Genomic DNA, 25,716 nt, shown 5'->3' on the forward strand with positions numbered 1-25,716 from the left:
AGCATTTAAATATATGTAAAACTAAAGTTTATATAGGAATAAAATAGTAAGCATTATAATTAAATATTTATTTGACAAAGGTTAGCTATTCTAATGAGTTCTGCTTTAAAAAACTTAAGGGCTTGCCTCATATAGCCTGAGGTGACTTTATCATACCTTTAATAAAGATATTTTTGTTATAAAATATGCACACACACATATATATATATGTGTATAGAGATATATATATGTGTGTATATATATATAATCTGCCCCCTCCTCTGTCTCACTACTGAGTTTTTATCCCACTACTCTCTCCTCATTTGGATGATTAAATAGCTTCCTAATCCAACTCCCTGATTTGCTCCATGACAACCCACACTGCAGAGTGACTCTTTCAAAGGGAAAACTGTTATCTTGTCATTCTACAGTTTAATCTTTAGAATAAAAATCACCCTCCTCAAGTGTTTAACTCAAACTGCTTAATTCAAAATGGCACATGAAGCCATTCAGACGTCCTTTATAAAGTTCTGGCCAAACAGTGTTCTCCAGGAAACACTGCGTGATTTTCTTCTCCTCACCCCACTTCTGATTTAGATACTCCTCCCCATCTCTCCTTCCCTTAGTATTCCTGCACAATCCTCTATCACAGCATTTTCCTCACTATGTTTACTAAAACTTGTTTTAGTTGCTTGTGTCATATAGTCCATCTTCAGTAAATATTTGTTAAATGACTAAATACATAAATAGAGAAAATGAGAATTATAAAAACATCTTAGAGCGAAACAGGCTACAGATTCTCCACTGGTACATCATCTCACATTTTACATATTTTAATAAATATTCATCTAAAAGTGAACTTTTAACAAATGTGAATCTTAAAGCGGCGTATCGTCATTTAGCCAAGTAAAATGTTAACATTCATTTCATATTGGATTTTTTCAGGATGCTATCAGAAGCCCTCTATTTACTGGGTACATATTTCAAAGATTTCAGAAAGAGAATATTCTCTGAAAACTGTACTTTTTATATATCATATGAAAAAAATTTCTCCAAACTCCAAAACATCAGAAGCTAAGGCCTTGAGTCAACAAATTCTGGATGTCTACACAGACCACAGAGGTAAAGCAGTGAATATTCAAACCACAAATTTGTAGGCTTTCCTGTGTTAGTCATGGAAACAGGTAGTGACCCACTCATCAGGAGTATGTAAACACGAATGAATAGCTGAGACACTAGAAGTCCGATAATGCTCCCTAAAATTTGAGACTAGCAAATTGATGCTTGTGGAAAAGTACAAAGCAAGCAGGGAGAAGTGGGTAGCTGTCTGGTGTAGAATACATCAATCAGACAATGTGACTCCTGGCTTCAGCCCCATCACCAATAATGAATATAATTCAGTCTTTCTGTGCTTCAGTTAAGTCTCATACCTTCTGGGAAGATTTCCTGGGCTATGTTAGTCTCTGATGAACAGTGCTTTTTATTCCCAAATATTAGCCAAAAATTAAATTCACTGATCCAATGAATATATGAAGTTAATGTTTGTTCAACTGACTTTTAAACTGATACCCAAATAATTTAACTGTGCTAATCAGTAATTTATTCTATTTGAATATGACTTATTTCTATTTGAAAATTACCAAGAACTGCATACAACTTTTAGTATTTGATCAATTTCCTCAGTAAATTCTAAGAAGAGGCTGAAGTATGTTCACGTCATAACTTTTGTGACATGCTGTAGGTATTCAATCTGAGGATAACCACGTATGTTTCTAACAAAACTGTGACTTATTTACTGTATAGACAAAGGCAAAATACTTCAATTTTGTGTGTTCAATCCTTAAAATATAATTTAGTATCTCTAAGTCCTTAACACTGATATTAATTATTAGAACAATTTTACAGTACCTTGCAAATCACAAGTATAGCTACCAAAAAGATGAAGGGCATAATATATAATTCAGGTATTTATTTTTTACTCAGATTTGTTGTTGCAGTGAGGAATTTAAAAAAAAGACATTTAGCATCCAAAGAAGCTTCCTGTATTTGCCTGTGTTCTCAATTGTTTCCTATACTGTCTTTTTCAATAGCAAATATCCAAGCTATCAATCTCATACTTATCCTAATGGCTCTTAGTCTCTTCAATAACCTCTTCCAGCTTATCTTGCTAATGCCTGTGGATTCAAAGACTACACATATGCCACTGACTCCTTAATCTATACTCATGCTCCAAGTACATTCCAAAGTTTGCAGTCTAGTTCCTAGCACAGGGCTTGAGTCATAGTAGGGACACTTAGTAAATGAGGTTCAAATAGATGAGCAAGCTATTAGATGTCTCACTTCAAATGTCTGCTAAGCATCCCAAATGCAATATATCCAAAATACAATTCATTACCATTTTCTCTATATTCCTATGTTCCCCTAATTTTGTTAATGGACTTCCATCTACTTATTCACCTAAATTAGAATCCTCACTTATCCTCAAATTCTACTTCTTTATCCCTTACTGTTCACATTACAAACTTCCAATACTTCAATGATTTAACATCTCTAGTTTCTTACTTCAGTCCTATCCTCCCACCTCAATTACTAAAATAATCTTTTAACAGGCCTTCTTAGCTGGAATGCCCTAATACCTTTTATGATTAACAGTCTTCTCATCTTATAATGATCACTTTAAAAATTGCCTTCTCTATAAGGAATTATTTGTCATTATATCATATCTACTCTCCAGTACAATCTGTTAATTTTTTAAATTATAGCAAGTATCAGACTGTACAATCCCACCCACCTCCCCCTTCTAAAAATATGTCTCCAGTAAATACTGCCAGTGCTGGGGATGGGGTGGTGCTTTGCACTTCATCAATACAAGGTTCGGTACAATCTGGCCCCTCGATGCTCCTCTGGCCTTCTACTCTCCCAGCCACTCCTCCACTCCAGCCATACTGGCCTCTTTGCTATTCAAAATGCACAACAAGCACACTCCTGACTTGGGACCTTGGTTGGTATGTTATTCTCCCAGACTACATGACTATTTCTCCCTCAAAATTCTGCTCAAGTGTCACCTTCTTTGTGAAGATTTCCCTTAATACCCATTAAAAACAGTATCCTAACCCCATTCCCCAGCTCACCCTATCCCCCTAGCCTGCTTTGTTAGTTATTCTGTATTTATTCACTTATTGTCTGGCTTTCTCCACTGGGAAGATAAGCTAAACAAGGACATGGATTATTATCTGTCTTTTTCACTGATACATTCACATTAACACTTAGAACAGTGCCTGGGACAAAGTAAGTACTCACTGGGTACTTACTGAATGTATGAATGAATCTTGCATTCCCAGTATCTGCATGTGCAGGAATTAAACATCCTTTAGAATTAAAAACAAAAACAAAAAAAGAAGAACGTTATTAACATGAGAAAGGGTTTAATAATGGAAGACTTTTCATCTATTACACTGGTATGGGTCTGAGAATATAAGAAAGTGAGAACTTATCTCCCCAGGTCCATCCATAAAAGAGACAATTTAAATTCTAGGAAGAGATAATGAATTTAAATTCTGGAATATAAACGTGATGATTTATGAGTTGTTTTCCACAACTCAAAGCAATGAGAAGTCATTTAAAAATATGATTATGCTATATCAACATTTTCCTGTCAAAGTTCAATGAATATTAGGAAGTTCATTAATTTACCTAACTGCTATAGTGGTGCATTTATAACTGCCTTTTTAACATTAGTTTTTGGGGTTTTGTTTTTTTTAATGGAGGTACTGGGGAAAGAACCCAGGACCTCGTGCATGCTAAGCATGCGCACTACCACTGAGCTATTTCCCTTCCTGTCAATATAGTTTTTAAAATGTTTTACTTTCAACTCTTTATTAAATCTTCACTTGAAAATATACAGATTGAAAAGACTGCGATGACATTAAGTTTTGAGCCTCATAATATTATAAAAATAAAGAAAAAGAAAAAAAGGAAAATGAGACACTGTCTCCCCTCCTCCCCAAAAAACCTTCATAAACTGTATTGATTCTGGATTGGCCAAAATAAAAAACCTGCTCACTGCCTACTTTGGTCAGACAATTAACAAATTTAAGCTGTAAAAGACTGGATTGAAAGACTGGATTCTTTTCAAAAGAAGGGCAAATACATACCACACACAAATACACACACACACACACACTCAGAGTCACACTCACAAATTAATATGAAAGAAACTAGAGTACTTTCTATGTATTCACTTACTTATTCCCAGAAAACCCCTGGGAGGCTGATTTGAAAGATGTAACATACTAATTAAGGTTATCACATGACTTGCCATATATTAGTCTTGCAAAAGTCCAGCAACAAAATCCAAATTCCTGGTTCTAAGCTATCATTTAGAGGAGTTCTAAATGGACAACACTCTACATTGTAAAGACAACACAGAATTGCTACATCTAATCAAACTGATGCCTTTCCCTGTGCTCCCGTGGTGTTTGATGCTTATCTCCGGTTGAACTCACTCCCCAACCAGACGGGGGGGCTTTGATGTGCTGTCTGAATTATTTTCTGATAAAGTATAAAAGGGTTTTTACTTTTTCAATTGAATAACAGCTTTTTTTAAGGTGCTTCTACTTAAATACAGTATTTCTGGTTTTGCTGGAAAAGAAAAAAGATGGACATCAGTCAAAAATCATTCTCAATTTTACTCCTCATGAAATTATACTTGAATTTTTTTTTCCAGAGGAGAAAGTTGAGAAAAAAAGTAAATTGATTGAAATTAGAACATTAGAACAATGTTCTACTTTTTACTTATCAAACATTTACAATGCAAAAACTGCTTAAATTATTTTTAAAAAATGACCAGTCACTCCACTTAGTCATTTCTTAGTTTCCATATCTGTCATCAACTTTGCTCTCAGACTTGCAGAAAAACGCAGAGAGTGATTCTTTACATTTTCATCCACTTTTCATTCAAGGAACAAGCCTCCTGAAAACATATATTTAAAATTCTGGAAAATACAAATCAACATCATCTAGACATCTCTATCATTACCAGAAGGTCTGGTTCCTCAACCTAATTTCCACTGTTGGTTGACATTTTCAATAAGTGATGGATATTCATTTCCAGAAAACATTACCAGTAAATTCTATGATATCATAGTCTCTTCACTATCCAGACCAAACTGACTAAACCACAAAAAGCAAGAGTATGCAGTTAGCTACTCTGTGAGAAACTTTAGGGCTATTCTGAGTTCACTCTTAGCAAAGTATAATGTTAACTGAGTAAGAGTAATTGAAAACTTAACTAAGGTTGTCTTCCTCCTCCAAATTTCCAGGGCCTTCAACAGACACAAACCAAAACGTTTATACACTGAAGTTTTTTTTTTCTTTTTTCATAGACTCAATTTATAAAAAGGGACATAGAAATTTATAAAGGAAATAACATGATTATTTTTATGATACGAATGGTATTACATTTTTTCCCTATGACCAGGAGAGGAAACACGAGGAGCTGCTTCCTTGGTTCGAAGCAGTGCCCACGTCAAGCAAATTCAGTAAATAAAAAATGATTACCAACTGTTTAAATTCATAACTTTTCAAAGAACAGAACATAAAGATCGACATGGACAATGATGTGAAATATGTGAAAATGTTAATGTGCAGATACATAAAGGGAAGGAATGAGTAATATTAATATGGAATAAAATTTATTCTATTTTAAATATGAGTTAAAATATTTTTCATTATCAGAGATGTGGTCAACACTTTGATACACAGATATACTCACTATAATACTGAAAAACTAAAAATAATCGTTAAGCTCTAGCAATTGAAGAAAGGCTTCAAAATTATGGAATACTCATTTTCTTCCAGACCAGACACTAAGTTTATTATCAAAAAAAAAAGTTAACAATAAATCTTAAAAGTACATATTCCACAATATCTTTTTGTATGCCAGTCTTAAAAATGGAAAAACTATCCATTTCAGTTTGAGATTATAAAAATAGTAAAATGCATCTTATGGTTGATATTAAATGACATTAAATGTAGTTTTACTCTCAAACTATAAAAAAATAGTTATGCCTGATCAAAAATAATGCTGCCACTTTATAACCTGCCCTCTCCCCTTGCCTGCTGCTGTCAATATAAAGTTGCTGTCATTCTTCCTTTAATTCTCATTTGAATGAATTGATTACTGACTCATAGTATCAATTTACCCTGGAAGCACAGCACTAAAATGCAAAACACTATTTTCACCATGATATGAATTATGTTCTGATAAGGAAGCTGAAACCTTCAAAATCTCTTACTTCAGAATTATACAATGTGAACTACTTTAGTCACAGAAATGTTTTAATCGGTATGCCTAGAAGTTGTATTTTGAAAAAAATATGTATGTACTAAAAGAATATGGATTTCAACATAAGACATTTACTAAGTTTAATTCTAAGAGCATAGTGATTTCTCTTTCTAAAATTTAGTGGGAAGTTAAGTAAATTTAAAATCAAAAGGCTCAGTGATTGAAACAGTTCTGAATATAGTCATAAAGATACTATCTACACTCTTACTGCATTGTAAGTCAAACACAGGTTGGTATTTTAAAACTTTCACTTGCAGTAAACACTTTCCTATCCTCTATTTTCAAATGACGAGTCGCTAAGATGAAATAACTTGCTCCAGGTCATAGCATAAGAAACAGAATCTCAATCTAAATTCAGGTGTCTCTGACCTTTTAGCTAAGGGCTACCAGAATATGAGGTACTGATTTAAAAGTAAGAAATGTCTGAAGTCTCTATTCAAGTTAATCAATACTGCTTGTTACTAACATCTGCGCAATCATGATGATGAAATCCATGAAACCTTCAGGATAATATATTCAGGAAAGTTTTAATATTAAAACCATTATTTGTATTCGATTAAAAAAGATAATCTATTCTTTATATTGTAACACCTGATTTGTCTGGTTGAATATTTACATCAAAATAGACTTTGTAGGTCTGAACTGTCCAATATGATAGCTACTGGCCACATGCGGCTATTTAAAATTAAATTAAAATGAAACAAAATAAAAATTTAGTTCCTCAGTCACACGAGCCACATTTCAAGTATTTAACTGCCACATGAAGCTAGAGGCCCCTGTACGGGACTCTGTAGGCCTAGAATTTAGGAAAGAGGTCTGGGCTGAAGAGAGACATTTGTGAATCACTGGCAATATGGGTTTTACTTAAAGCCAAGAGACCATCAAGGAAGTGAATATATATAAGGAACAAAAGAGGATCAGATTGCAGTGGAACAGTCTATTAAGACATGGAAGAAAAGAGGAAGAATCGGCAAAGGAGAATGAAGAGGATTGGATAATGAGGTAAGAGAAAAACCAAGAATTTGGTGGCCCAGAAACCAACGTATTATGAAGTGATCAAATGTGTCAAATGCTGCTGATAGGTCAAGCAAGATAAGGACAAAGAATTGACCACTGGAATCAGTAATGTGTATAGGTCACTGGTGAGTTTGAAAAGAACAGATCAGAAATTTCAACAAATTTATAAAAGATGAAAAGTGATTAGAAACAACTGTCTTAAAACTTTACAGTGGACTGCAGCAGACACAGAATCTATCTGACAATGAAACTCAGAGGAACTGTGAACACAGAATCGGCATATTTGGTAGGGGGTAAGACAAAACAAAACCCAGGGGAAATAACTGAAGGTTCACACGTAAAACACTCAGGCCAAACAGGCTGCAGACGCCACATTAAAAAAAAAATGGATGCTGCTCAGCATTAACCACATGCGGAAAAAAAAAAATCAGTGGCATTGTCTCATTGTCTCTAAAAATTACACTGAACAAACCATTTGGAAAGAATGAAGACTTCTAGAGTGGATACTGTTGTCCTGCTTATTCTCATTCTGGCAATTACTCTGACAGCCTGACAGGTGGACTCATTTATCTTGCCTGTTTATCCTAAATATAAGCTGCCAGTTAATATGTTTTGGCCATATACACAAAGTTCTCAATAGACCTTCTAAATAGTTTGACTACAGAGTTACTTATACAACAGAAGAGGAACACCATATTGGTGCCTAGCCCTTCATTTAAAAACAATAGATACCAAGGATCATGGAATATGAAGAAGAATCACTGGCATAAAAGAAAAACACAGGATACATTAACAGACAAAAAAGCTGAACATAGAGGAAACATCAATTCAGAAAAGAGAACGTAGTGATTCAGGAAGATGTCATGACATCCACAGAACTTTGCTACTATGAAAAAGAGAACGAACAGGACAAGAAAGAAACCATGAAGATCAAATGGATGATTAGTGAATTAAGAAAGATTTAGAATAAAGAAATGAGAAGGCTCTGAGACCGATGAGTTAGAAAAAGGAAAGGAGGAGTTGTCCAACAGTTTCTTCCTGAAAAATGGAAATGTTATCATCAGAAATGAGACAGAAGTAAAATATATAAACTCCTTTCAGGAAACTCAGCCTCACTCATGGCAATGATTACTTTTCTGTCACATTCATGACAAAGTGGTTAGCTTACGTATCTTGCTACACAAGTTTGAGGCTGAGTATCTTTATTGAGATTAGATACCATATTTCAGAGATACATGTACTACAAAAGCTCTGTTTAACTTTGCCTAAACTCTTAAAAATTTTATATTTGATCTTTTAAAAAAAACATACCGTAAGCAAAGAACTTCTATAAATCTTTAAAATATGAAAAAGACAAATTAAGAAGTTATTAATACACCAATTGGAAAGCTTTAGAAAAGGTAAACACCAGAATATCTGTAAAATGCAAATTCACTGACCTGGCATGTACTCTGGCTATGTGAGAATGAAATTATGTCATTTTCATATTCATTAAGTCAGTAAGATTTCTTTTTAATTTTTCATATTTATGGTTTTCAGTTGCTTTCTTTTTATTTTTCACTGACTATTAATGTAATTATTTTACTTTTAAAATTAACCCACTGGACAAATGCCACAGTATATTTTGACAACTAAATTTAGTAGATTCTTAAAACACACATACATGCACACAGGAAAGTGATTGAAAGAGAATAAAAACTTAAAGTTTTCTATTTTTTAACAGATGAGGGGAAAAGGTTGAAAATTTTAAGGTTAGAACCATATATACCTTATAAATATTACATAAAATAGCTTCTTACAAAATAAATGGCCAGGAAATAGTGCACAAATTTAAGTTCATTCAAATCAGCAGATTTAAATGCCAAGAAATATTTGCATTCATATTTTCCCTTTAGAGGATATTAGGAGAAATTTCAGATCTCAGTGGGGACAGTAATATCAAATGCATACCCTTAGGTATGAAGAACCATTCATTAAGTATATTAACATACATTAGAGTTGATAAAAATAATGTTTAAATTAGAAAACAATAAATACGCAGAATGTACTTTAAGTTACCAACGTGATTAGAAACACTGTACTAATTCAAATGACATTTACTTCCAGGAAATATAGGGGCATTTATCACAAGTTAGGATAAGTTTTAATCTTCAAGAAGTGGATTAACTCAGATCACTGGAGAATTACTTAGTAAAGTCCTGATACTGGTTGCTAAAATAGCACCTTATACATTTAATGTACCAATCAAACGTTAATTTTAGAGAATCCAATTATGAATGACAACAACAAAAATCTAACAAACGAATCTCTTCTTTGTGGAAGAGGAATATAAAATAGTGATATGTTAAAGAAAAAAATCCACGTGATCAAGGTCTTCTGCTCAGTGTCCAGAAAAACCCAAATATCCAAATATGAAAACATTTCCACCTCCAGGGTCTTTGTGCTGACTGGCACTTACATGGATAGCCAACTTCAAAAGTTAAGCAAGTTCAAGTGGATTATTTAAGTTTGAGAAGTTTGAAAACTTTATTCTAATTATTTCATCTTAATGTCTTCTTTGGCATGCTTCTCAAAATTCTCTATCCATGTTTGCCCCTCTGACATGTTCTTTTCTACCATCACCACTTAACACATTTTATTAAATCATGTCTTAAAATAAGATTTTCTCTATTCCTTATCTCTTTGGCCACAATGCAAACTGCATAATTTGAAACTTAAAAACCAAAACAAAACAAAAAAAAAAAAGAAAGAAAGAAGAAATCTCCCATAAAATCTTACGGTGTTTATTCTCACAGGATCTTACAGATTTCAAAGTATTAAAAATATCTTTCTGATCCTTACAATCCTATGAAGTAGAAAATTCATATGAAGTAGAAAATAGAGACATTATACTGAGAAAGATAAAGTCAACTACCCAATGTAACAGCTGGGAAGTGGCAGAATTAGGGCTCAGGTCCAACTCTTCTGGCCTTCTGACCCCAGGGACGGTACTTTTCCAACCAAAACACACACATGGTGAATTCAGGAAAGTGGTTAGTTAGTATCATAAAGCACATTTAAGGACCTTTGTTTACAGAAAATCAATTAATTCTGTAGATTATCTATGGTAGTGAATTAAGTCCTTTCATCCATTCCACACCTGAACTGAAGTCTTAGAATTCTGAAGTTTGAAATCAGAATTCAATGAAACATTTTTTTTCAATTAATAGTTTAAAGTTCATTCAGTAATACTAACAGAAAACTCTGGAAATTTTGATAGTATGAGAAAGTTCTTTGAGCTCATTTTACCTTCCTTAAAATGGAAACCCCCTTTTACCATCACCTGTGTTTACTGAGAGTCATTCTAACCTAATTTTTGCCAAAATGTTTTTTTTTCTCCCTTTGAAATATAAGAACCATCATATTTCCAGCTTAGATGTAACTCTACCTTCTACAATGGGTTTATGTAAGGATATCATAGAATCTCTAGTGAAATTATGACACATAAATAATAGATTTCAGTTATATTATTTAAAAAGTTCTGCATTTCTCTATGAAAAGTTAAAACCTTAAGAAATTCTGACATCTTAAAAACAATAAAATTAAAATTTAACTGGAAAAATTGCTCCTAATTTTAAGAATTGGTCAAGGGAATAAGTGTATACTTGGCAAAGACATGCAGAATAAATGGAAAAATACAGTTTTTCAAATATTATTCAACATGTAGAAGCACAAAACTTAACTTGACAGATCTCTCAACCAATACTGAAGTCATCTGAATTATTTTATGATTTTGTTTAAAACAAGTATCTCGGTTGTTTAGGGTACTGTAAAAAGTTAGATTAAATGGTTGGCTATCAAGTTTAATATATATTTATATGGTCTAAAGGAGAATGCAAAAAAAATATGGAGAAGACAGAAGCTACTGACTGTTTTTGAAGGCCATGTCACATTCTGCACCCCAGCATACTCCAAGTCAACAATTAGAAAAGATGATATAAATATTACATTAATAGTTATGTTCATAAAAATGAATCATTTGATTCTGCATTACTACTTATCTACTTATCTAGTAAATTAAATTTAGCACAATGCTATGAAAAGATGTAAGTACACAAAAAACAAAAGATGCTGTCCTTCAAATACAGACACACAAAGATGGTAAGTACTTCCTGCTGATTTCTACCCTCATAACTCAGATTCATTTTATTTATTACTGAATAATCCACATGTTAAAATTTACTACCATAATAAGGATTCCTGAGATGGTCGAATGGGATCTGGGATTCACATCAACTATCACAGAGCAAAATTTCTCTGCAGAGAATCTCTTGATTTGACTAGAGGCTAAATACCAGTTTCACTGGAACTAGGCTTTGAGAAATCTAATGACTAGTAAACCTAGAATTATATTTAAAGGTCAAATAAAAAGATAAGTTCACTAATTCTCAGAAAATACCTTTGTGAAAAGTACCAGGTTATTCCTTTGCAATAAATATATCACAGACCTCTAGAGCTAGTAAGAAAAGGTAACACTCATGCCCAGAGGGACCACTGGGCAGAGTGGAAGAACAATGGGCCAGGAATGAAGGAGTGGCTCCAGGTACAGCCTCACCAAGGGTCCACTTCCCCTCTGGGCCAGTGCCCGGCTCTAGACAGAGGCAGGCAGTAGGGTGGTGGCACGGGTGGGAAGTACTGAGCTAGGGGTGAGGAGATCCTGCTTCAGACATGACTGCCACTAGCCACGGGAACTGTGCCAAGTCAGCCCCTCTGCTTCTCACTTTCACTCCAAGGGGACTGACAGTCAAAGGTTTAAGGTACTAGAAGCTGTCAAATGAGTTTACTCCTTATGATTTTAATGTTTACCCTACTTCTTAGTGAGTTCTGTAGAGGATCAAATGAATATATATACAAAAATAATTTTTTCATACTAACAGAAGTTGATGTCATTGTTTTACAGGTTTTCCTCATTATACTAGGAAGTACGGAGTTTGGAGATGCAGTATAACATGTTCACTATATGGTGAGACATTTATGAGCTATAACCTACAATTTAACATAAAACTTTAAAATTAAATTTTTTTCCAGCTCCATTAAGGTATAACTGACAAATAAAATTTTATAATTTTCTTTCTTATACAAATTACTAAGGGAAGATTTATGGTTTTAATTATAATAAAATTAGCTGATTCATTATTTTATTAATTCAGAGTCTAGAGTAACAGCCTTATGAACAGTTCCTACAATAAGTATCTCGTAAGAGTCATATCCAGCTCTTTTCCTTTCTAACCCATCCCTCACTGAGACACCAGCTGTATTTTTTAGAAACACATTTCATCATATCTCCTTCATCCTCATACCTTTGGATAGCTCTATCTTACCTAGAGAATAAAATGTGAATTTATCAGTAGGGTACCATTTGACCCCAATCTACCTTTGCAGACTCAGTTTCTCCTAAACATCCATCTCACCATTTCCTCCAGCTAGCCTAAGATTCAAACCACTGCCTAGCCAAACCAAGCTCTCTTCTAATTATATGTTCAGTTACCCACTTCTTGGCTTGGTGTGTCCTCTTGAGCTCCCAGCTGCTGATGAGGTCAATGACAAAGATAGAGGCAAGACCATTTAAATTTCTAAGGATTGGGATAATTGTTAATTATTACAGTGACTTAAAATTAGAACCCAAAGTATTTTCAAAGCTACTGTACACATACTCATCATGTTTACAATATGTGTTATACTGATACAGCAGTTATGAGAGATGGTAAGGACTCTGAAACTCATTCTATGATAGAAAGCCAATTAGGAATTTTAAGCAGGGGAAGTAACAATTTATTTTACAAAGAATCACACTGTCTACTTTGGGTAGAATAAGCTAACGGACAAAAGTGGAAGCAGGGAAGTGGAGAGAGAAGGGGAGGGGGGATCCTGAAAGGCTGCTGCTTCTGCCTGAACAATGGGGTACATGTGCCAGGACTGCTGAGGTGGGGAGACCGGGTGTGGGGCAGGGGAAGTGGAGGTGGACAGAGGAGGATTTGAGGGCAAGGGCTCTGCTTGGACATGTAAAGCATGAGAGACTGCTTAGTTGCTTTACCCACTCTATTCCAGTGACGCTTTGTTTTTTAGAATTAATCACACTGGCGTTAATTTGTTGCATGCTCATTTGTCTCTCCAAACAGACTTTAGGCTTGTTGAGAATGGAGACTGTAACATTTAGCCCATAGCCTTAAGAAGGGGTCTTAAACAATGTAGCCACTTAAAATGATTTTAGAATAAATAAAGGTAGTATTCTAGAAACTCTGAAGATTACAAACCAAAGGAGAAAGAAATACTTACTTTTTTAGGGGTCTCCATTACTTAGAACTCACCCTGAATAAGGTCCAAAGAAGTTACAGCAGACCATAAACCCACCTCTGAGTCTAGCTTGCCAGCATATAAACTCACTCATATATAATCAATATCAAATCAATATCTCCTCTTAAGTCTCTAGCATGAAGGTTAGTGGGTCATTATTGATTAGTTCTGTGTAAATAGCCTTTCTTTATACTGCACAAAACCAAACATCCAAAGATATGAATTGAATATTTAGATAGGTTTTCAGCAAGAGTTTTATTTTTAAACATCCAACTACATTGTTTCCACAGTCCTTTATTTCAGATTCTAATAGATTATGTGTACAGTCAAGAACACTTAACCACTTATCCCCTTTTAAAACAGGTTTGAATATTAAATATTCAGAATTTTTAAGACAGAAACTCACCAAATCCAGAGCCCTCACTGACCTGTAGGGGTGAGAAAACTGAGGCCTGCAGAAATTACTCGGGAGTCTATAACCATTTAGAAGTGTAGAAACTAGTTCACCTGTTTCCTTGTGCAGGATTTGTTCCCACAAAGACTGGCTTCCTAATGACTAAGATGAATCTGGCCACTTTGCAATGAACTACATATTTTGCTTTTATAATTTTCTATACAGTGATGTCTCAGTAAATTTTATAGGAAGAATCTGCCTTAAAATGAGGTCAGGCATATTAATAACTAAAAATCAAGTCAAGTGTTACCATGGATGGCATGGCTTAATGGTACATGCTGCTGGGATAGTGCCTACACAGAGGACATGCAGGACAGAAAAGCTCCACTCAGGGCCCATATGGTCGTGGAAAGCTGAAGGTAAGTGGAGCCAGCCCTCTGTATAAACGTCAAGCTTGTCTTTATCATACCTGGCTTTCCTTTCATTCTCTATCTTTATCTTCATCTGTCACAGTAGCAATCACTCTTCCATTTCAAAGGCCTTCCTATATAGCCTCTCTGCTCTTTCCACTTACAGAAAAATAAAGAATTTTATAGCTATTATTTACAGATGGTTGTTTGATAAACTTAAGACACTACTCCAATGAACTTTAATCAATCTGCCAATTCAACTAGCACTTATGTCCTATGCCCTTAATTCTGAAGTGTGAAATGAAAGATTTGTTCCTAGGAGAATTTGAGACCTTAGCAGAGAGACAAGGATCAGTGGTGGGGATAGGTTCCCTCCCCGCAAGTCAGTAAAATGACTTGTCTGAAGGCACAGCCAAGTATCAAGTTAGAGAATAAGTCTACGGGAGTGGTGCATGCTGGGCCCTCCATTGTACAGAAGAATGGACAAAACTATTGCTCTGATTTCTGGCAGATATCGGAAACACTAGAAATTAAAAACTTCTAAGGTTTTGGATAACTGTCATTTGAACTCAAAGTATTTTCAAAGCATATACTCACATGTTTACAATATAAGTATGTTATATTCATATAGCACCTTAAGCTTATGGAGTGTTTTCATAAGTGCTATGTGATTTGAACTTCAACAATATACAATGTAAACATCATTTCTAGTTTTGAAATGACAGTTCTAATGTTTGCACATAATAATCTGGATAATAAAAGGTACGGCCAAGAATCAGAATGTAAGAGTTCTTAGTCCAAGTATTTTCCCTTTGTAATATGTAACTTGTACAGTGTTATTAAAATGCAAGAATATTCAAATAACTTGCATATATAAACTCCACATACTTTCACAGCAGAAAAGTAGTATTATTCCCAAATTTCTAAATAAATCATATTGATCTTAACAACCTCAAGTTTCTTCTTCTTCTTATAGGTCTCCGTCAAACACAACTATTTTGTTACTCGCAGCTGTCTCACCTTCTAAAAGAATTCAGTAGAAAAAATACTACAAAAGCTATAGCTAATGAAGAGAAATCATCATCTTTCACTACCAAAAATACGTATTTCTCACCTAGATGTTTCTTCTTTGATATCCTTTGAAAACTGTATTCAAATTAATTCAGAACACTAGCCTGAAAATTTGCAACTGTATAGTTTGCTTCAACTCAGTGACTGATGTACATTTTTATAACTAGCTTCTCTGCATATTTTGTTAATTTGCCAATTTTGAAGAAACATGATATTACAGGTAGGTTGCATCCTGTTTCTACCAACATGTATTTTATCTGGTCTTTCTTTGAAATGAATTATAAAATGCGATCATTCAAAAACTATATGGTTCCTTTATCTAAGGGAAATTGAATCAGATTTAATATTATACATGTTTAAAACTCACAAGTTTTGCTACTTTTAAATTATTATCTGCTCAACAGAATAGAGGTTGAGAGTATCTACTATTAAAGCTACCAAATTCAAATCTACCAAAGAATTCAGTGATTTTTAAAGAAAAAAAAATGCTGGGATATAATTCATCAAGTGTGAAAACTGACCAGTACAACGCTATGACCTGTGCTTCTGAAGTGAAATAAATGATGTCCATTAAAAAAATGGCATCTGAACATTTAAAGACTAGTCAAAGTAAGAAAGGGGCTCACCGGTCTGAGTGAAACCAAACTGACGTAGAATCTGCTGAGCATCCAGCACATTTGATTGTTTTAACTTAGACTGTTGTGAGGAGGCCGGTGTTGAGGTAAATGAGAGATTTTTGTTGACCTGTAATAGGAAAGGCAAATCAGAAATGAAAGCGTAATTTCCTGGGTTACTGATGCAAAAACTGGATGAGAAATACTTGCTTACGATGCAAACCAGGACACATGGTAGGACAAAAGGAGTGGTAATGATTTATATGCTTAGTTTTTTAAGTTTACAGAACTTTATAGTTTTTACAGAATAGTTTTCATCAAGGAAGGAATACAGTGGTAATGGAAGTGTTGCTATATGAAAGTCAATCCACCTTACTTTGAAAACAAGCTTGCTTATGAGAGAATTGACTTTATTAATAATTTAAGAGTGGTGAATAAAATTGTGCAAAAAATGCAAAAAATAAAAGTGACTCACTGACTGCTTTCAATCAAGAAAGAGTTAAAATGTTTCACATTTCTCTAGCATTTTGTGAAAGAGCAGGTACTTCCTTTTCAGGGGCTGCACAGAAAACACCTGTAATACTCATGTTTATATACATCATGGTGACATAGATAAGACAGCTGTAACCTAACTTGCCAAGTGAAATAACTTCCACTGCATCAAAAGAACCTTATTCTTAAGACAATTTTAAAAAACAGCATTAAAACAGTAAACGAGCGAAATTTCTGTAAGTAAATACAATATTCTGTAATACAAAAATCCTATTCTAAGTGTCTGGGTACAATGGTCCCACAGAAATCAACTACAGCTATTATAGAAAAACTCAGTTCACAGAAAATGTTTTAAATGTTTAGTAAATTAGTAAATTCACTCTGCAACTCAGACTTAATTTCAGCAGTGAGCTATTCTCTTGGTCATTATTAATAAATCATTCACTGTAGCTTTATTATTTTTATCAGTTTCAAAAATGACAATAAAATATGACCTAATTTTAAAAATTTTGGAACAGTTTTTGCATGTCTAATTTACTGTAAAAAAGTAATCTGTGAATTAACAAACTGTTCAGTGATAGTTTATGGTACATAAATATTAGTATATGAAAATAGCTCCTTTCTCTCTCACTCTCTCCTTTTAATAATCAAAACTACACAGAGGATTTCCACCGTATTAGTATTTAAAAATTCCCTTTTGATGTTCTGTTTAAGACAGCAGTGGGTTGTGGTTATATGCCCTTTATCTGACCCATTATTTACATGTTTGTAAATGCTTCTCTTCTTGCAAACAGTGATAGTAAATGTATATCTTAGATTAAGTTTTTCTCTTGAAGCAAAGAGATTCAGATAAGCTGGTGAATAAAGTCAATTAATTAAGATAATATGGTAATATAGTTCTAAGGTATCTAAGGTTATGGTATCATCTTATAAAAAATAAAAGTATTTTTCAAAGAAGTCTGATGGGATCAAATACCACATCAATGCTAAGAAAGATTATCCAGTTTTAAAAATTCTATCAGGAGGCATTATGAAATACTGACCAAAATTAACGTTGACTATCTATATTGATACAATAGCTAAAGTAACAATGAAACCACCTAACTCGTTGAACTTTATGTTCCACCTTTAAATGGAGATAGTAAAAATAGCATGTATACTTCAAAGGGAATGTGCCTGAAGAACAGTAATGATGAACTGGTATCATAAAGCGCTATTCACACAGGCTAACCATAAAGCACTAAATCACGTATTAAATAAGAAATAGATTAAATAGAGTATGTTGGCAAAGGGGACCATTAAGTGCTATACAAGTCAAATGCTATATAAATATCAGTTACTAACGTTGCTAGTAGTAAGGGTAATTAGAAATACGTGATGCAGGGTGATAATGTGGTAAATTCTTCAGAGTCTATGCTTTTAAGTGGAAGTACTCATACAAAATGATAAGTTTATCACTTAACTATTTAATCTACTTCTCTTTTTAGAATCATTTTTCAGATTTACTTCTGTGTTCTTGAAAATTATTATTCTACATGTCAAATAATACATTTTGAAATCTGGTGCAAAAGAACAGGTGCATGCTGGGGACACACACACAAACACACACGCACAAATCTGCTTTTCAGTCTTTCTCTTCAGAAATTTACTTGTGCTAAAACAAAAATGAATAGCAGGAAGACTAGAATAGGATTAAACAGAAAGACATGACATTCTTTTTACATAAAATGCTGTTAAAAAAAAGACTATAATCTACAATTACATGTTCTTCCTAAGTATTTTTATAATTCTGCTTTATTATATGGCAATTTTATTTTTAATTTTTTGAGAAACTTCCTTCATGTACTACATAATGTCTATACCAATTTATATTACTACCAACACAGAAGGTTTTTTTTTTCTTCTCATCCTGGTTAAAACATTTTTTCTTTTGACTTTTTAATAATAGGTATCCTAACAGGTATGAGATGATATCTCATTGTACAGATTTGCATTTTCTTGATGACTAGTAATGCTGAATGTCTTTTTTTTTCACTTTTTTTTATTGAGTTATAGTCATTTTACAATGATGTGTCAAATTCCATTGTAAAGCACGATTTTTCAGTTATACATGAACATACATATATTCATTGTCACATTGTTTTTCACTGTGAATTCTGCTCTTTCTTAACACATTACTTTAGAGACTGTTCAGATGTCCATGAAGTGATATGTGGCAACATAATAGGGCAGATAACTCAATTCTAATTTTGTGGGAAAATTATTAATTATTATAGTGATTTGAAATTAGAACTCAAAGTATTTTCAAAGCTAGCTTACATATATTCACTAATTCATTTAGAGGAAGAAAAATAATAACAACCATTAAATAGAGTGAAGCAATATCTATTTTTGAAATATATGCTGTGGAAAAGAATTGCTTAATAATTTTACAACAACAGAAAGTTGGCTAAGATAGTCTACCCTACAACAATCTATCCTCTTTTCACAACACACTTTTCTGCTTGCTTCACGCAAAAACCACAGTCTGCCAAAGTCAGTTTAATACCTCCATACTGTAGAAAACTAAAAACATAAAAATTTAATGAAATTCATAATAGAGAAAAAGAAAAAAAAAACACCTAGAACTTCTGCCAAGTTAATCACAGAACTGTTTTGCCTACTCTTTCAGGGTATAAACAGCTTTGTGTAAAATATTCAAATACTAATTCTCTAGGAGGGGTTAATTTTCATGTTAAAAAAGTCGCAGCTCTAACCTAAAACTGAACGCACAAAACTAAACAGACTAACAATAGTTTACCTTTTAGTGATTTAATTTTGAAGCCATTGGGAGAGATACAACACTTATTTTTATATATACTTACAAGTCTAATCATTTTAGCTGACTTTATAAGTTACACTCACCTGAAGAATTGTTTGTAAAGTTTAAAACTGTGAACACACTTTAAATTGGCTTTAAATAATAACTGAAAAGATACTAATCCTGTCTATATACTTATGCTAAAAAAATTTGACCCCCTCCCTTCAGACAGCTGTCTATTTTACACACTAAATTCAAACAATGCAGAGAATATTTTAATTGGAAGATCGTTCAAAAACCAACACTTAGGAAATGTTTTGTTGCAAATTATATGTCTGTTATAAAAATTACAATCCTAATATTAAAGAACATGTTAAACAGAAAACTTGAGCCAAAGTAAGATTCAAGGTATCTGAAGTCAGGTATCTCAACATTCTCATAATGTAAGTTCTAAGAGCCGCTTACATTTCTGTGATTTCTAAGTTAGTAAAACCTAAGAAATGAGCAGGCTATGATGTCATAAAGAGAAATTCAAACATGTCTTTAGGTCCCAGATGATTTCCTTACAAGTTGGTACAGTGAAGTGAGGGATTAGAAAGAAACACTATGAATTAAAAAGAAATTCTTTACGTTGGGGTAAAGTGCTACAAATCGCACCCCCCCCACAAGTCAGTTCATCACCACTGCATTAACTAAACCACAATTCAAGTTGGGATCAGCCACAGAGAAGCTTTATTTTGTCATTTTTAATCAAGACTTTTTGAGCCTTTGATACATATAGCAAGGACTGGTGGGTCAAAGATTACTGATATTATCCCCCTGTGAAGCTCAAAACTAAGATCTAGTCCTGGGTCACACCACTTACCCAGTAATAATGCCTCAGGGAACGTCAGTTTACCTCAATGCAATGCAAACCTTCACCTCCTTTCTCTCTCCAGGTATTTCCTTACTTCAGACAGAAGATTTGGTCTTGAACCCCCTGAAATCCTCATTTCCAAATCCATGGAAGAATATACCTCATGCACCTACCCTGGTCTCTTTTCTTTCAGTGCCAGAGGAAGACGTATCCTTCTAGTCAAGATTAATCCCTTTAGATGTTCCCTTGGGGATATACGTAAAACTTCCAAATTCTCTACTGGCTGCTTCCCTACAGGCTATATGCATAAATCTTTCTACTTGAGTACAAAAACAAACAGAAGACAAAAATTCTCACCATGATTCTCTAATTTCCTTAAGCTTCACTGAAAGCTAAACTTCTTGAAAACATAGCACATAACTGCTTCCCATATACCTCAACCATTCACTTTCAAACAACTACAACAAAGCTTCTGTCCATTAAAACACTAAATCTGAAGTTAGAGTCATTGTAGACTTCAAATGATCATATTCAGCATATTCATCTAGGCCTCTGAGCCTAAATGCCACTGTTAATCACTCTCCTGAGTCTGGAAAACCATTTTCTGTTGGCTATCCTCCTGCTGCTTTATCAGTGTTGTTTGCTAGACCCACTGGGCCCTCTTCTTCCCTCACACCACATGGTTGTCCTGGGCAATAGCGTTTGTTTTCATCACTTCATCTGCCTTCTATACTGATATTTTTTCAGTCTAAAACTCTTCTGATCAGTAAGCTCAGAACCAAACGAAACTTTCCCCAGCTGTTACTTCCTGAGGGAGAGCTATCACAATCCACCCAGCTGGTCCAGCAGACAGACGGGCATCGTCCTCAACTGCATCCCCACGCTCCACACACAGGCACTCGTTAAGTCAGTCAGAAGCTCTGGCATCTGATCCCACATTCTCCACAGTCAGCACTACCACTGCAGTAGTCTCCTGATTTCTTTCCCTCTTGTCTGTTCTCTAGTTCTCCTTCTACAATGCTACCAGGGTGATTTTTCTAAAATGCCAATTATATTGACTAACACTTCTGCTTCAAACCCATCATCAATTGTCCCACTGGATAAAATCCATACTTTTTAGTATGACATACAATGCTTTCTATATTACAAATACCTGGCCTTCCAACCTTATTGCTCCATATGCTGTGTTCCAGCTACAACAAATTGCATATAGCTCCTCAGACACGCCAGGCTGTTTCCTGTCTCTGTGACTTAGTTCACACTGTTCCTGTTTCCTGGAATGGGCTTTTTCTTCCTGACTCCATCCTCCTTGTGGATGCCAACTCCTTTGTCAAGCTTTAGTCCAAGTACTGCATGGTGTACGAAAGCCTTACAGACTCTCCCCATAGAACTTACCTCTCCCTCCTTGTCTCTTCCCTATGTCCCACATTTCTAGTATCCAGCACTGGTGACACATTAGTATGCTTACTTATTTTGCTCATTATCATCTATCAGACTGTAATCTTCTTGAGGGTAAGGGACAGGTTTTGTTTATCTTTCTTTAGTAAATGGCTGGTACAGCACTAATAACTACACAGAAGTCAGATGAATTAATACATGTGAAAGCACTGCATGTTTTAAAATCTTAGCCAAATTTAAGGTAGTAAGTGTATGAAAGATTTCTCAATGTATGTAACTTTTTGATGATAAGAATTACAAAATAATGGGCTTAAAAGTAAGAAATTCATTAGTTTACATGGTTTAATTCTCATCTTTAAATCTAGAAACAGAAATGTGAAATAACAGAAAAAATATACACAGATCTCTGGCCCTAATTTCTGGCACACAGCTCCTAAAACCCTTGTAATTTCCAAGAGCACTAGGGAGCATCTCTTCTTCTTACAGTTTATCTTTGACCCTGGTTCCTGAGACTGAGGTCTGAAATCCCTTGGAATTTCCTAGGTGGTAGGAATCTTTTGCTCCATGGAAGTGACTCTCTGTGGGCTCTTAGGTGAGGGCTGGTCACCAGAAAGACCAAGAAATGATGAGAAACTTGTAATTTTCAGCCCCTCTCTCCATTTTCCAGAGAGAAGAGAGAGGCTGAAAACAGAGTTGATAACTGACCATACCTACCTGAAGCCACCATAAAAATCCCAAGAACATGGGATTCAAAGAGCTTCCAGGATGGTGAATGTGTGGAGGAGACTGGCACAGCCAGAGAGAGGACAAAGAAGACCCAAGCCCCTTCCCACATGCCCTGCTCTGTTCATTTCTTCCATCTGGATGTTCATCTATACCCTTTTAAAGTAAACTGGTAAATAGAAAGTCCACTGTTTTCCTGAGTTCTGTGAGCAACTTCAGCAAATTAACCAAACCCAAGGAGGGGGTCATGGGGATCTAAACTGACAGATGATTGGTCAGAAGTGCAAGTAACCTGGACTTGCAAATAGCGTCTGAAGGGCGTGTGGGAGTGGGCAGTCTTGTTGGTTTGAGCCTTTAATTTGCAGGGTCTGACTCTATCTTTAGGGAGACTGTGTCAGAATTAAGTTGTAGGATACCCAGCTGGTGTCACAGAATTGTTTGGTGAGGGAAATCCCCCACCCATTTGGCCTCAGTAGTACTGAAGTGTGGTTAATAACGTGAAAGGAGACAGAAAGAAAACTGGTTTCTTCTAAAACAAAGATTTTTCCTGTTTCCTAAGACTTCCAGTAATGAAATCCCACAATTTCTTTTTGTGGCCTCTAGTAGCTTGTACTACTTCTACAGTAAAGCCAATCTTCCAAATACTATAATAATAATAAAACATTAATTTTCTCTTTTGGAATGCCAAGAATAAATAATTGTGATCAATTACAAATAAAAAAACCCTCCAAATAACTAAAAACTGCTACTCTCAAATCTCAACTTAATTTCTTCCTCTTTATGATAAAAATACATAAACTTTTTAAAGGAGATTTAAAATTTTATTTTCTTTGTATTCTCTATTTTTAAAACCTTTTTATTTTTCAGTGAATAATATTTTCCAAGATAGATTAAACTATAATATAAATCATTACTTTACCTTAAGAGCATTCTTCTATAAACTTGAGCTTGGTTGCATTTATATTCATCTAGGGTAGGTGACCTTAATTTGTTGGGAAAAAAGATAAAGTCCTCTGGCTTCAAGAAGCTTTAGAGGAGCATAGAAATTCAGTAAAGATTAGAGGTAGAAGTGATACTATGTACAATTTTAAAAAGAAAGAAAGAAGGAAGGGAGGGAGAAGAGGGAGGGGAGGGAGGAAGGAAGACAGGAGAGAAAGAGTTGCTCCAACCAGACGGAATTCATAATTTAACTCTGGGAAACACAGGCAAAATTAATTATAATTAAAGGCAGAATAGGCCCAATTATGACATGCTAGGTATGAATAAATACGTCTGGGAATATGAGAAAAACAGATTGATTTCATTTGTGAGGAATCATACAAAGCTTAATGGAAATAGACTCCAAGCAGTACCATTTGTGGTACACTTCAATCTACCCCTAAACAAAGGAAAGAGCAAGGAAATTTAGATTTTGATTTGCTTAGTGACCATAGGCCATCCTGGCATAAATCATAAATTCAGGTGTAAATATTCCAGGGCTATTGCAATTCAGAACAATGCAAGACTTCTAACACCAATTACAGTCCCAGAAGCAATCAGATGAGAACTCTTTTATCTTCCCATCATCAAATCTGTATCTGACTATCTACCCACAGTTTCTACCTATTTGCTTATTAGAAACGATGAAAAATCCCTTCTCTTAAGGCTACTTTCTCCACTGGTATTCAGGATTACACTCCCTCTCACTTTTTCAATGCATTGTGTCTAGCAATTACTCCCTCCATGGTACCTTATCAACTTCTCCATCACCACTGAATTATTCCCATTAGCAAATAAATATGGCTTAATACTGTCCATCTAATATTCCCCACCAGCTCCTGTTTCTTTGCTTCCCATTCAAAATTTCTTAAAAAAATGGTCCACATAGTCTGCTTTATTGTCACCCATTCTGTCTTCAACCTTTCAACCCTTTTGTCTCAGCCACTTACTGAAATAGCATTCACCTGGGTAACCAAAGGACGTCATCATGCCAATTTTCTGTCCTCATTTTACTCATTTTCTCAGTAGCATGTGACAGCTTATCACTCCTCTTTCTTAAAATACTTCAAGGCATCCCTGATGTACTATTTCCTGGACCAGTGCCTTAGGTATTTGGTTATACTCTCTCCCCAGGTGATCCTACTAAATCTGACAGTCTAAAACAAATGTGACTTTAGCCCTGACTTCTCTCCTGAGCTCGACTCATATATCCAATTGCCTACTTCATATCTATATTCATATTGAAAACTCCACTCCAGTATTCCTCACCTTTAATGCACTACTAACATGTACACAATTGCTGAAAGCAGCAACATAGAATTTATTCCTTGTTTCTGTCTTTTACTTACATCACCATCCAATCCATCACCATGTTGTGTTGAATCTACTTCTTTTACTTACATCACCATCCAATCCATCACCATGCTGTGTTGAATCTACTTCCAAAATATGTCCCCAAACCTGTCCATTACTTGCATTTTTATTATTACCACTGTTAAATTAAACAAGGAGACCATTAGGCTGAGGTGGCTGTAATGCCAGGATGGCCTATGGTCACTAAGCAAATCAAAATCTAAGCCTGTAAATCTCTCAAGATTATAAAATTGAAGCCTAAGGACAACTAATCACAAACAGCCAACTAGGCTTTAAACTACAACCAATCAATACTTTCCTTCATTTCTGCCTTTTCTCTCTAGAAGTCTTTCTCCAGCGCCTATAGGTGAAATGCTTCTGATTTCCAGCTTGGTGTTGCCCAACTGGAATCAATTTTTTTTTGCTCAAAAAAAAGCTCTTAAAATACTTAATATGCATCAGATTATCTTTTAACACTACCCTAGTCCAGGCTACAGTCTCCTCTTTCTTGAACTGAAGACTCTTATTCTCTTTTTAAAATCCATTCTCATATTCTCTGCAGTTTAGCATCTCAATCACTTGTTTCTCTAATTCAAGCAATATCCTACACTCATTATTGAAGGACAGCAGAATATGTCACCCCAAAATATGTGATTATTTTTGGCATAAGGATTACTTTGAGAAACTGCAGACACAGAAGTTCTCTAAACAGAGTGGAAGTTACCCTTTCATAAGGGAAATGCACATTGGAAAGGGTGTCTACCAGAAAGAGAGCGATTATCAGGACTAATTTGTTCACTTGAGAGACTTGCCTGCATAATAGGCAACCAGTTCCTCCATCCCTTTCCTAGGGTCAGTTCCCTAGTAGCCTTTAGAATCTCAAAACTTTGTGGGGCTCACATACGTCTGTAATTAAAATTGTCTTTTTCAGTCCTGTTACTCTGTCTATGCC

The 25,716-nt window shown here is 34.7% G+C and overlaps 1 protein-coding gene across 7 annotated transcripts in view; it reads right to left on the reverse strand.

Moving 5' to 3' along the window:
• Positions 1–25,716, reverse strand: part of AHI1 (Abelson helper integration site 1) — a 248,433-nt gene that overhangs the window by 151,467 nt on the left and 71,250 nt on the right. For 6 of the 7 annotated variants that reach the window (XR_012075023.1, XR_012075020.1, XR_012075021.1 and 3 more), the window contains exons 20-21: positions 16,177–16,294; positions 3,291–3,347 (exon numbers count right to left, since the gene is read on the reverse strand). Coding sequence is in view for 2 of the 7 variants with exons in the window: in XM_072965904.1 (XP_072822005.1) it covers positions 3,291–3,347; positions 16,177–16,294 (175 nt within the window). In the remaining 5 variants the exon portion in view is untranslated. The remainder of the gene's footprint in view (positions 1–3,290; positions 3,348–16,176; positions 16,295–25,716) is intronic. The other variant, XM_072965905.1, reaches the window with a different exon arrangement.

The sequence above is a fragment of the Vicugna pacos genome, chromosome 8 (genome assembly GCF_048564905.1).
Source record: "Vicugna pacos chromosome 8, VicPac4, whole genome shotgun sequence".
In the NCBI taxonomy this organism is placed as follows: Eukaryota; Metazoa; Chordata; class Mammalia; order Artiodactyla; family Camelidae; genus Vicugna; species Vicugna pacos.